The sequence below is a fragment of the Delphinus delphis genome, chromosome 12 (genome assembly GCF_949987515.2).
Source record: "Delphinus delphis chromosome 12, mDelDel1.2, whole genome shotgun sequence".
NCBI classification, from domain to species: Eukaryota; Metazoa; Chordata; class Mammalia; order Artiodactyla; family Delphinidae; genus Delphinus; species Delphinus delphis.
The window spans coordinates 71,234,684-71,248,536 of NC_082694.2; the positions used below are offsets into that span (position 1 = coordinate 71,234,684).

Consider the following 13,853-nt stretch of genomic DNA (forward strand, 5'->3'; position numbering starts at 1 on the left):
CATTCTTCTCAAGTACTCATGGAACATTCTCCAGGATAGATCATATCTTGGGTCACAAATCAACCCTTGGTAAATTTAAGAAAATTGAGATCGTATCAAGTATCTTTTCCGACCACAACGCTATGAGACTAGATATCAATTACAGGAAAAAACCTGTAAGAAATACAAACACAGGGAGGTTAAACAACACACTACTTAATAACCAAGAGATCACTGAAGAAATCAAAAAGGAAATCAAAAAATACCTAGAAACAAATGACAATGAAAACACAATGACCCAAAACCTATGGGATGCAGCAAAAGCAGTTCTAAGAGGGAAGTTTATAGCTATACAAGGCTACCTTAAGAAACAAGAAACATCTCAAATAAACAACCTAACCTTACACCTCAAGCAATTAGAGACAAAAGAACAAAAAATCCCCAAAGTTAGCCGAAGGAAAGAAATCATAAAGATCAGATCAGAAATAAATGAAGGAAACGATGGCAAAGATCAATAAAACTAAAAGCTGGTTGTTTGAGAAGATAAACAAAATTGATAAATCATTAGCCAGACGTATCAAGAAAAAAAGGGAGAAGACTCAAATAAATAGAATTAGAAATGAAAAAGGAGAAGTAACAACTGACACTGCAGAAATACAAAGGATCATGAGAGATTACTACAAGCAGCTATATGCCAATAAAATGGACAACCTGGAAGGAATGGACAAATTCTTAGAAATGCACAACCTTCCGAGACTGAACCAGGAAGAAATAGAAAATATAAACAGACCAATTACAAGCACTGAAATTGAAACTGTAATTAAAAATCTTCCAACAGGGGGCTTCCATGGTGGCGCAGTGGTTGGGGGTCCACCTGCTGATGCTGGGGACGCGGGTTCGTGCCCTGGTCTGGGAGGATCCTGCATGCCGTGAAGCGGCTGGGCCCATAAGCCATGGCCGCTGAGCCTGCGCGTCCGGAGCCTGTGCTCTGAAGCGGTAGAGGCCGCAGCGGTAGAGGCCACAGCGGTGAGAGGCCCGCGTAATGCAAAAAAAAAAAAAAAAAAAATTTTCCAACAAACAAAAGCCCAGGACAAGATGGCTGCACAGGCAAATTCTATCAAACATTTAGAGAAGAGCTAACACCTATCCTTTTCAAATTCTTCCAAAATACAGTAGAGGGAGGAATACTCCCAAACTCATTCTACGAGGCCACCATCACTCTGATACCAAAACCAGACAAAGATGTCACAAAGAAAGAAAACTACAGGCCAATATCACTGATGAACATAGATGCAAAAATCCTCAACAAAATACTAGCAAACAGAATCCAACAGCACATTAAAAGGATCATACATTATGATCAAGCAGGGTTTATCCCAGGAATGTAAGGATTCCTCAATATATGCAAATCAATCAACGTGATATACCATATTAACAAATTGAAGGAGAAAAACCACATGATCATCTCAATCGATGCAGAAAAAGCTTTCGACAAAATTCAACACCCATTTATGATAAAAACCCTGCAGAAAGTAGGCATAGAGGGAACTTTCCTCAACATAATAAAGGCCATATATGACAAACCCACAGCCAACATTGTCCTCAATGGTGAAAAACTGAAACCATATCCTCTAAAATCAGGAACAAGACAAGGTTGCCCACTCTCACCACTATTATTCAACATAGTTTTGGAAGTTTTAGCCACAGCAATCAGAGAAGAAAAAGAAATAAAAGAAATCCAAATTGGAAAAGAAGAAGTAAAGCTGTCACTGTTTGCAGATGACATGATACTATGCATAAAGAATCCTAAAGATGCTACCAGAAAACTACTAGAGCTAATCAATGAATTTGGTAAAGCAGCAGGATACAAAATTAATGCACAGAAATCTCTTGCATTCCTATACACTAATGATGAAAACTCTGAAAGTGAAATTAAGAAAACACTCCCACTTACCACTGCAACAAAAAGAATAAAATATCTAGGAATAAACCTACCTAAGGAGACAAAAGACCTGTATGCAGAAAATTATAAGACACTGATGAAAGAAATTAAAGATGATACAAATAGATGGAGAGATATACTGTGTTCTTGGATTGGAAGAATCAACATTGTGAAAATGACTCTACTACTCAAAGCAATCTACAGATTCAATGCAATCCCTATCAAGCTACCACTGGCATTTTTCACAGAACTAGAGCAAAAATTTTCACAATTTGTATGGCAACACAAAAGACCCTGAACAGCCAAAGCAATCCTGACAAAGAAAAACGGAGCTGGAGGAATTAGGCTCCCTGACATCAGACTATACTACAAAGCTACAGTAATCAAGACAGTAGGGTACTGGCATAAAAACAGAAATATAAATGAATGGAACAGGACAGAAAGCCCAGAGATAAACCCATGCACATATGGTCACCTTATCTTTGATAAAGGAGGCAAGAATATACAGTGGAGAAAAGACAGCCTCTTCAATAAGTGGTGCTGGGAAAACTGGACAGCTCCATGTAAAAGAATGAAATTAGAACACTCCCTAATACCATACACAAAAATAAACTCAAAACGGATTAAAGACCTAAATGTAAGGCCAGACAGCATCAAACTCTTAGAGGAAAACATAGGCAGAACACTCTTTGACATAAATCACAGCAAGATCCTTTTGACCCACCTCCTAGAGAAATGGAAATAAAAACAAAAATAAACAAATGGGACCTAATGAAACTTAAAAGCTCTTGCACAGCAAAGGAAACCATAAACAAGACGAAAAGACAACCCTCAGAATGGGAAAAAATATTTGCAAATGAAGCAACTGACAAAGGATTAATCTCCAAAATTTATAAGCAGCTCATGCAGCTCAATAACAAAAAACCAAACAACCCAATCCAAAAATGGGCAGAAAACCTAAACAGACATTTCTCCAAAGAAGATATACAGATTGCCAACAAACACATGAAAGAATGCTCAACATCATTAATCATTAGAGAAATGCAAATCAAAACTACAATGAGATTATCTCACACCGGTCAGAATGGCCATCATCAAAAAATCTACAAACAATAAATGCTGGAGAGGGTGTGGAGAAAGAAGGGAACCCTCTTGCACTGTTGGTGGGAATGTAAACTGATACAGCCACTATGGAGAACAGTATGGAAGTTCCTTAAAAAACTAAAAATGGAACTACCATACGACCCAGCAATCCCACTACTGGGCATATACCCTGAGAAAACCAGAATTCAAAAAGAGTCATGTACCACAATGTTCATTGCAGCTCTATTTACAATAGCCAGGACATGGAAGCAACCTAAGTGTCCATCAACAGATGAATGGATAAAGAAGATGTGGCACATATATACAATGGAATATTACTCAGCCATAAAAGGGAGTGAAACTGAGTTATTTGTAGTGAGGTGGATGGACCTAGAGAGTGAAGTAAGTCAGAAAGAGAAAAACAAATACCATATGCTAACACATATATATGGAATCTAAAAAAAAAAAAGAAAATGGTCAGAAGACCCTATGGGCAAGACAGGAATAATGATGCAGACCTACTAGAGAATGGACTTGAGGATACGGGGAGGGAGTCGGGTAACGTGGGACAAAGTGAGAGAGTGGTATGGACATATATACACTACCAAACGTAAAATAGATAGCTAGTGGGAAGCAGCCGCATAGCACAGGGAGATCAGCTCAGTGCTTTGTGACCACCTAGAAGGGTGGGATAGGGAGGGTGGAAGGGAGGGAAATGCAAGAGGGAAGAAATATGGGGTCATTTGTATATGTATAACTGATTCACTTTGTTATAAAGCAGAAACTGACACACCATTGTAAAGCAATTATACTCTAATAAAGATGTTAAAAAATATATATACTGGTTATGATGCACTAAAGTGATCTTTTAACTACAAAGTCTCAAAAACGCTAACCCGGAAGTTGGAATGTCATGGAACATATAGGTTGAAGTGTAGCATGAATGGAGGACAAATTAAGTCCTAAAATAAGAAATGATGTTATAAAATATGGATTTTATTCTAGGGGGAGCTTGTAAGATTATGTTCCATAGTAAAAGGCTAAAACTCTCTAATTCTAATTATTATGATATTTTTGTTTAAAAAGCCCATTATTTAACTATTATATATTTTGATAACTTTCACAAGGGTAAATTATAAAACAGCTAAAACACAGTGAGGGTAATATGGAAAAGTCTTGCTTAAAAATAATTTTCTAGCTTTCAGGGCTCCATCATTTAAATAATGTCAACTTTAGTAAATACCTGAACAAGTTTGTCAATTCCCAGAGCTCTGTCTAGTTCAGCTAGCTCAGTTTCATCTTTGCCACTGAGGAAGGATACCAGCTGTTCAAGAAGAGCCTTCTCATCATTTCTTCCTTCGACTGTTGTTGGTGGACAGAGAAGCTCATCTAACTGTGAACTAATGCACTGGCTGCAGAATCAAAAGATAAGAAAGTTTAAGACTGATATAGCAAGTAAGTACTCAACCTTAGGAATGCAAATACACACACACACACACACACACACACACACATATATGCAAATGTAGTTCTAGGAAATTCTCTGTTGAAATGCTTTTTTAACCAATTCTTATGCAATGAAAATTTCTATACTTAATGGGCAGAAATTTATGAATGTTTGGTATGTAGCTTGAATATATTTTTCATTATTTTGTCAATCAATGAATTTTGTTTCCATATTCTTCATGTTAGCTTACAGAAATAGCCTGAAAAATTAACCAAACATAGTTAAGAGAAAATAATTTTTAACAGAAGTAAAAAATAAAAATCAACCAAAAACTCAGAAAAAAATCATTTAGTCTATATCAAGATTTATACTATTTATTCTATGGGTGCCATTAATTATTGATAATTGAACCATAATCAAAACAGTACATATTATATTACTTAACTTTCAAGGATGATCAAATTATATTGACAACATGACATGATTATCATTTACAAAGGAAATCAAACTAGAAAAATGAAACATGCTCAGTGTTAAGCAATAAATTGTTGATTACATGTAGTCTAATCCAAACTGATACCAACTGATGCATAAAACTTAGAAATACATAGAAGATAATACTAGTACTAATACTACTTGTATAATAATATAATTATAAGGATTCTTCTTTTGGGAAGGTAAATGGGACTACAGTTCACAGTTAAGGCTCCACACTCAATATTACCTACTCATCCTTTGGTTGCTATATATGAGATACACTCTATGTGTTGGAATGGGGCTACCTGTGTGGATTAAGAAATTAAATTCCAATTAAGATGGGACACTGAGTAGAGGTGGAAAGTACCTTCCCTTCTTATCCACTCTTGCTCCAAATAAAGAGAAAAGCTGGACAAAATAAAGAGCAACATAGTTGTTGCGCTGAGGCCAATTCATCCACAGGTCCCAGGAATTTTATGGTAATCAATCAAAGAAAAGTAAGAGATGAAAAATAAAACAACAGCTGCATACTATATCAGCCTCCTGATAATTACAATGTACACTAGCCTTGCAGTCATGCAGTAAATAAATGTTTGATTCGGTGTCCTCCTCCATCCTTTTCTTTTCATTAAACCTTCACTTCTATTAATATCTCACAAAATACCAATACAGACTGGAATCTAGTTTGGGAAAAGTAGTTCTTTGCTGTAGAAGTTGGTATCTGACACTTCATAATATACAAAATGTATTACTCACTCCTCTGGCTTATTCTGATTTACAGCTGTCACTGTATTATTTGTCCATGGAACCTGATCACCACTTCCTGGTTGTCCAAACTGGTTATCAATTGCTTCCAATTCCAGCTCAGGTAATCCTGGTTAAAGAAGAAAAGGTAAGAAGTCAGGACATATTACAATGGAAGATAAGATGATAATATTTTTAAGAAGTAATATATTGTACGGTAGAGTGAGATTTCCCCTATAAAATACTACCTCAGTGATACAAAAGTCACTTATCCAGAAACTTAAATTATCTAGAATGTGACCACATAATAAGTAAATGAGAAAGTGAGAAAAGGTCTCTGAATCAAAGGAAGTCCGATGTTAAAAGTTTTTATATATTACCATAAGAGAATCACTTAGGACTTTGTCTGAAATTATTTATTTTAAAGACAATCATAACAATTTGGTTGACTGCTTATTCAGTCTACACCATATTAGAATATGCTATAAGTAGGGGCAGTGTTACTGTCATAAAGTGAGAGCCGCAAGTAAAAGATAAAATATGTTCTATAAAAGGCAGGAACAGAAACTAAAGGGCACTGCAGTCTGGGGACAAAACTCTACAGTTGTTAACTGAGAATATAGCTGTACAATAACAGTATAATTAATTGATGTCTATAATGATGAATGAAAAAAGGGGTTGAATTATGTCTTGTAATAGAAGAAAATAGTTTGTGCACTTTAGAACGTTTTTGTGTGGGCAATGGTTTTGAAAGGTTTATTTCTGTACTATTTATAGTAGGAAAGAACTGTAAATAACCTAAATACCAGAAATTTGCTGATTGATTAATGAATTATGGTATAGATATTTACAACATGCTGATAAATGAAAAATAAAAAAAGTATAATCTAAGACATTATGTTCAGGATGATTCTGTTTTTATAAGCTATTTCATATATATTAATAGAAAAAATGCTCGTAGGCTATATATCCTTGGTAGATTTTAGGTTGTGAGATTAAGGATTACTTTATTTTCTTTTAGTGTTTCTCATGGTTATTTGTAATCTCTAAAGAGAACAAAATTCATATGTTGAAGCCTTAACCTCTAGTACTTCAGAATATGACTGTATTTGGGGACAGGGCTTTGAGTGAAGTGACTAAGTTAAAATAGAGTCGTTAGGGTGGGCTCTAATTTAATATGACTGGTGTTCTTAAAAGAAGAGGTGGTTAGGACACAGACAACACAGACAGAGGGACAGCCATGAGGACATAGTAAGAAGGAAGCCATCTGCAAGCTAGTGAGAGAGGCCTCAGAAGACACCAAACCTGCTAACCCCCTAACCTTGGACTTCAAGCCTTCAGATTGTGAGAAAATAAATTTCTGGCAATAAAATACCACTGGTCTGTGGTATTTTATTATTATGGCAGCCCTAGCAAACTAAAAACAAAAACTAAGAAAGCCTTGGTGGCTTAAGAAAAAACAGAATTAGGTAGAATTCTTCATTCTAATGAATGGAGAATAAGTAGATTTAAGGATGCTCCCCAAATTTATTTAATGCTGGATACTGATCATTATTAACCACACAAAACATGTTAGGCTCACTTTTATGTGAAATATACTCAATATTTAGTATGAATGAAACATAGGAGTCCATATAAAAGCACATTCACTTCTACATGCAAAGAATTATAGCCTGCAATTAAACTTTCTTCTTTATCATGACAAATGATAGAGAAATCAAATTCTAAAAGGATTCTGGGGGAAAAAAAGCAAAAAACAAAGCAAACAAAAAACACCAAACAACAACAATAAATGGTGATAGGAAAGTAATCCCTTAATTCCTCTCATTACTTCAGTCAGGAAGTTGGTCAAAGATTATCTAAAGCTGTCTCATTGCTCTGCTGCACACATTAATTTTTCAATCTTATTCCATTTTAGAAATCTAACCTAAACAAAATAATTATATTTAAGAGTCAAAGAAAACTTACATGGCTGTCTACCATCAATACTTAGTATTACAGGATAGTTTATTTGACTCAGTAATAGGACACAGTATCTCATTTTAGTAGTCTTGATGGGAAAAAAGGTTAAGAAAACAAGTTGGATAAAATATTTTCAAAATAAAGATTCACGTGCTAAATTTGGTGAAAAGGGGGGGAAAATCCAAAGAAATCAATCACTGATTCAATTAAAAGTTTTGTTTGCATAGGCTGTATGCTTAAAAGAAGTTGGTTTTTATTCTAAAAGTCACTTCAACCTTTTAGGACTTCCTTTAGAAACTTACTTACGTAAAAAGAACTCGAGGATTTGCTGCAATGTTTTACAAAATACACACTTTATCTCTCTTTGTCCAGGGAATAAACCTACTATTTTTGGTCTTGTTTGTGTCTCTATTGCAAACATGAGTAAGTATGTATATATGTTACACAAGACAGGCATAGTAATTTTTAAAGGGACGCATTACTGCATTTACTAGTCTCTGTTGGAGAGAGGCAGCTGAAGCAGGGGTAGGAAACAAGCTCTTAGCGATTCCTGATCAAGCTATTAATGGTTTTGCTTTTTTTTAATCATCTGAGCAAAGGGCTCAACATCATATTTTCTCCATTTTAAACATGGTTAAAAGAAAACTTTATATCCCTGTGAGCCACAGCGATTCCAGCTTAAAAGAGCTTATATTATTAAAAAATTTAAAAACTTCTGCACACAAAGTAGAAAGCATTGTCTAATCAAGAGAGTGGCTTTTGCACACTTTACTCCACTAAGAGTTGATTCAGCATCTAGTGATTGTGATGTTCACAGTTAATTTTCTTCAGCTGTTGGTAAAGAGATTTCTGGTTCAGTTTTGTGTTGCATTTGGCTGTTAACTACTCACAGCAGTTACAATGTTTTATTTGACTAATTTCTCTACTATACAAAAAGAACTATAAATCAATAAGATGAAAACTGAATAGCCCAATAGATATATGGTCAGAGAATATAAACAGGTCACATGAAATCACTGAAAATTGATCAACCTAATTCACAATAAAAAAAATACAGATTAAAACTACATTGAGATACTTAAAAAAACACATCAAATTGGCAAAGATGAGAAAATGCATAATTCATCTTATTAGAAAGGACGTGTGGAAAGAGGAACATTATCAGTTAGAGTGTAAACTGGCATAAGAAAGGCCATTTGGCAAAATCTGTCTACCCTTTGACCCAGCAATTCTGTTCAGAATTTATATTTCAGATATACTCTCAAATGTGGTCAACTATCTCTACATAAGATTATTCATTTTAGTTTTGTACTGGCAAAAGATGCCTACCGATAGCCACAACACACTAAACACAACCTCAGAAACAGGGAACTAAAAATGGAGTTTTGAAGTACTGAAAATGTTTTATGTGAAACAATTATTTTTAGTTATGAACACTATTAATGTACTACAGATTAATAAGATTTTAAAAATTATCATCTCAGAATATGTTCATAGAACATAAAAACAAGCACCTCAGTAGGTCATTCCTTACTTCAGTGATGTTGCCAATGTTCAAATATTTTTGAAGTTCTTCTAGAACTGTCTTAACCAGTATACAAGTCCTTCAAGAAAATACTTCTCCTTATAACTACATCTAATTTTGGTTCTGATGTTTTAAAAAGTATTATTCTTTTCAGATCAACAAATTTGGCTCCAAATAACTTCACAAAACTTCAAAAGTCAAATCCACCCTCAAGGGATAGAAATTTAAAGATGGTAAAAAGGACATAGTAGAGGTTCTGAAGGTACTGCCAAGAAAGCACATTCTGTATATGTTGATCAACATCGTCCTAAGGTGTCTCTTGATGTGCTCTTGTAGTACATTTCTAACAAAATTATTTAAATCACTTGGTCACACAGTATGGTTGTGTGTGTGCATATACACAATGTGTTTTGAAACCAGGCAGACTGAAATTTAAATCCTGGTTCTGCATATACTAACTGGATAACTTTGGGCAAGTTTTTGTTTGTGTGTTTTCTTTTCTTTCTCTGGAACTTATGACCTTAGTTTCCTCATATGTAAATAGACCTAAGGAAAATTTCTGGTTCAGTGTGAAATATATCATCTATATTTTATTTGATGTGTAAAATTATCACTGAAACAAAAGTAAAAGGGGAAAACAAATCTACAGCTGAAGGAGAGGCAAAAGAAGCAGCATGGCAGCTGACTAGAACAATGAAGAATTTCTGAAAGATAAAACAGATGGAAAGATAAAACTGATGGTGAAATTGACCTAAACTAAAAACCTTACATCAGGACAAAGAGGAGATTTTCCAAAAAGGGGGTTTTTCTCAGAAGAACACTAGAACAACTCCAGGTTCAGTGGTCATTCGAGCGTGTAAAGGAACAGGCCATGGGTGATTGCTGGGATAATTAAAGGACAACTGAACAGCTGCCACCAGGCACTGCTCTGAATGCAGCTGACTCTGGCGTCTGCCCATGGGATTAAAGTGGTGAGTACATGACTCAGTGTGGGAGTTCTGCCCAGGGAATCTCCCAAAGTGGGTGTGAGGGCTGCCACGAGGGATTTCCCCATCACCAACCCCCACTCCTTCACAACGACAACTAAGAATCAGGGCCTCTATAATCAGAACCTACATTCACTGCCAGAGCAAAAGGCCTCTCACTTTAGCTAAAGAAACACTCTAGCTACCAAGATGTTTCATTCTAGGTCTTTTTCAGTATATATGGACAGACAGCCCTGATTTACCAAACATTCAAGAAAAGTCAACAGCAGAAAAGAAAGATAGCAAATTTGACAAAGAGAGAAAGAAACTTTGAAGGAAAAAGGGTTGTTACAGAAAATAGATGAGCCCTAAAGTAATATGCTAAATTTATCATCACATAGATTTAAAAGTCTATCATATACATAAATGGTAATAGACTTCTATGAAAAAAATTTCTAAAAACGTGATCGCCACAATTGTAAGAACTCAATAGATTGACTGAAGAGCAGAATGGATATAGTTGAAGATTCAGTTTTGATCCAGAAAATCTGGCCCAGACTCTCTCAGAATACAGTGCAAAGTATGACAGAAAAGATAAGTGACATGGCAGATAGATCCAGAAGTTCTAATAGGTATATCTCAGGTGGTGAAATACTATGATAATTAAACTGTCCTATGTGAGACCTTTGGGCACAAGGTCAAGACATGGAATCAGCTACTGGATAATGGACTCTGGCTCTAGCGAAAGGTAGTGGTGGGCGGTGTAGATGCTAGAGGGGGCAGAGAATCAGAGGCAGTTCTCTTCCCTTTATAAGCTATCATATTTTTGTCCTCATCTTTTTTTCTTTCTTTTTTCTTCTCTAGTCTTTTGTTATCTTTTTCTTTCTCCTGCCCAACTTGTTTCCTTAGCCTTATGCCTCTTGAAACCTTTTTTCTTGTCGGTATGGAAACTTTGTAAACACTGTCTGCAGCTATCACCCTCCCCTCATTTACCTCAATTTCTTCCCCTCTATGCTTCTGGCCTTCAGCAATACTACAGCACAGGGTTTAACAGATTCTGGCCTATTTACAAACTTTTATACATGGAGCTGTATTCAGGGGAGGAAATCTCAAGAAAGAAAAAAGAGCTATTTGCCTCAAGACAGATTATGAATGAAAAACACTCTACTTTCACAGACTTGTAGAGCTAGAAGACACCTTTTTTTTTTTAATTAATTAATTTATTTATTTATTTTTGGCTGCATTGGGTCTTGCTGCACACGACCTTCTCTAGTTGCAGCGAACAGGGACTACTCTTCCTAGAGGTGTGCAGGCTTCTCACTGTGGTGGCTCTCGTGTTGTGGAGCACAGGCTCTAGGTGCACAGGCTTCAGTAGTTGTGGCACACAGGCTCAGTAGTTGTGGCTCGTGGGCTCGAGAGCACAGGCTCAGTAGTTGTGGAGCATGAGCTTAGTAGCTCTGTGGCATGTGGGATCTTCCCAGACCAGGGCTTGACCTATGTCCCCTGCACTGGCAGGTGGATTCTTAACCACTGCACCACCAGGTAAGTCCCCCTTCTATTTTTATTAACTTTAATTTTCATCAAATTAACACATATACATAAATTTAAAAGTCAGGACCAAAAGGCCTATTAATGAATAAAAGCAGTTTCCTGTCTTGCCCCTTCTGATCCTTTAACTATTTCCCTTTCAACAGAGGCAACCATCCACAACTTGTGTAGCTGTTTTCTTTAGCATTTGCCTAATTATTTCTAAAATATCTCCATTTTAGATTTCTGACTCCCCATCATGATAGATGGGGTTTTAGTTCTCTCACATCACCTCTCTTATTACCTCCTGTGCCCTCAATTCCCTAACAGAGATCACAGTTCTTTATAAAATAAAAAGTTAATATTTAGATTCTTACGACTACACAAATATTACTCACTGCTAAGTCATGTCATGTACTATGTTCAAACATCCTTTCTTATATCATGATTTCTTTTCGCTGGAGTTAACAATTATTTTTTTTCATTTTCCTGCTTTTCTAGGAGAATTTTTTGGATGCTTCAACATTTTTGACATAAATCTATCATTAATATTTCCTATAAACTCAAAGAGATAAATTTAATTTCTCCCTTGGAGGCCACCTTTCCAGAGGACTCAGGCCCCCTGCTCCAATCAACACTGCTTGTTCTCTAATCTTGCTGATCATTCCTGGACTTCCCTTCAGTTCCTCTGTTTCCCCTGGACCCTGTTTTTCTTTTTTGGTTTTCTCCCTGTTCGCTGAAGTATATCTTCTAGGACCTGTCAAACAAATAAAAAAAGAGTATGCCAAGGAAGTATACAATGAGTGTATGGATTAAAAAATTTTTGAAAAGATATTTCATCCATGAATAACATGGGAAGAAAAAAAGGGACAAAAAGCAAGAAAGAATTTTTGGAAATTAGATATCCAAAATTTTTTAATTGCAAGAGAAATATCAGAAAATAAAGCTGGGAAAAGCTGTCAGAAAGAACAAAAAGACCAAAAGACGTATAGAAAGCAGGGAAGAAAAAGTTAAGATCGATCTTGTTTTGTTTGCTCTCTTTCAAGTTACAGACTTCCTTCAAAGTCCTGATTATCTTTGGCTGTGTCTATTCTAAACAGACACAGTGTTCTAAAACACTGACTGCTTAGGCTCAGTGTGAGGCTTGTGTCTGCTGGTAGCCTTCACTGTTGGATGCTTAGATGGTAGCATGACCTTTGCATTTTAGGGATTTCCCCATACATACCAATATCCAGACATCTTCTTTCTGGCCATTTGGTATCTCCTGAGATAACCCCTCCAGTCTCCCACATTGGAAGGGGAAGGACAAGGATGAAACCAATCAATATGCAGACTTTCACTTTATCTACTCTTAGCCTTACACCTCATTGCTTCCCAACTGTGCCGGATATCCCAGAGTCTGGAATCTCTATTTCAATTAGAAGACTTCTGAAGTTGTTTCATCTAATTCTTATTTTGCAGATAAAGAGAATGATACTCAGAAAATTCATGTGCTTAAGGTATTACCATTAATAAACGGGAAATATGAGACTTGAACCTAGGCTCCTGCTCTCATCTAGTGTTCTGGTCAGCTGAAAAACTGTTTCCAAAAATGTCAGAGATGACTTGAGATTTTTCTTTCCAGATGTCTGGAATCTTGGTAAGCTTTTGGGAATTGTGTCATGCCAGCTAAAAGCTGTAGTCAGACTGAAATAAACAAGGCCCACATCTGGTCCCATTAGAAGAGGGACAGGCAAATTTTGAAAGTGAGCTGGTTAGTTTCCTTTACTTTCAAGGTCACACAATGGAATTATCACCACTATTTTTTTCAACTTCAAAATTTGATGGGTGAAAACTATCTTCATGAATTGGAAGTATACTATTCAAAGTGTCTCTTAAGTAGGAGAATGCTACCATGGGCTAGAGGAGTCATGACCTATTTCAACATAAATGTCTCCTAAACAGTGGCCCATGAAAAACTCATTCTGTGGGGTAACATGTATTACTTGAGAAAAGGAATTCCATAATTAAGAAAAGTTTGGAAAATGCTGGATTAAAGAAATCTTTAAATTTAACTTGTAAGGCTAAAAGGATGTATTGTACAACATGGGGAATATAGTCAATATTCTGTAATAATTGTAAATGGAGTGTAAACTTTAAAAATTGTATAAAATTTTGTTTTAAATTAAAAAACAATAAACTGGCACAAACATAAAGCAAAAC

General features: G+C 35.8%; 1 protein-coding gene across 9 annotated transcripts in view; it reads right to left on the reverse strand.

The window, feature by feature from the left end:
- NCOA1 (nuclear receptor coactivator 1) overlaps window positions 1-13,853 on the reverse strand; it is a 260,763-nt gene that overhangs the window by 48,049 nt on the left and 198,861 nt on the right. For all 9 annotated transcript variants that reach the window (XM_060027005.1, XM_060026999.1, XM_060027001.1 and 6 more), the window contains 2 exons: window positions 5,685-5,802; window positions 4,248-4,416 (listed from right to left, as the gene is read on the reverse strand). In XM_060027005.1, the coding sequence (XP_059882988.1) occupies window positions 4,248-4,416; window positions 5,685-5,802 (287 nt within the window). The remainder of the gene's footprint in view (window positions 1-4,247; window positions 4,417-5,684; window positions 5,803-13,853) is intronic.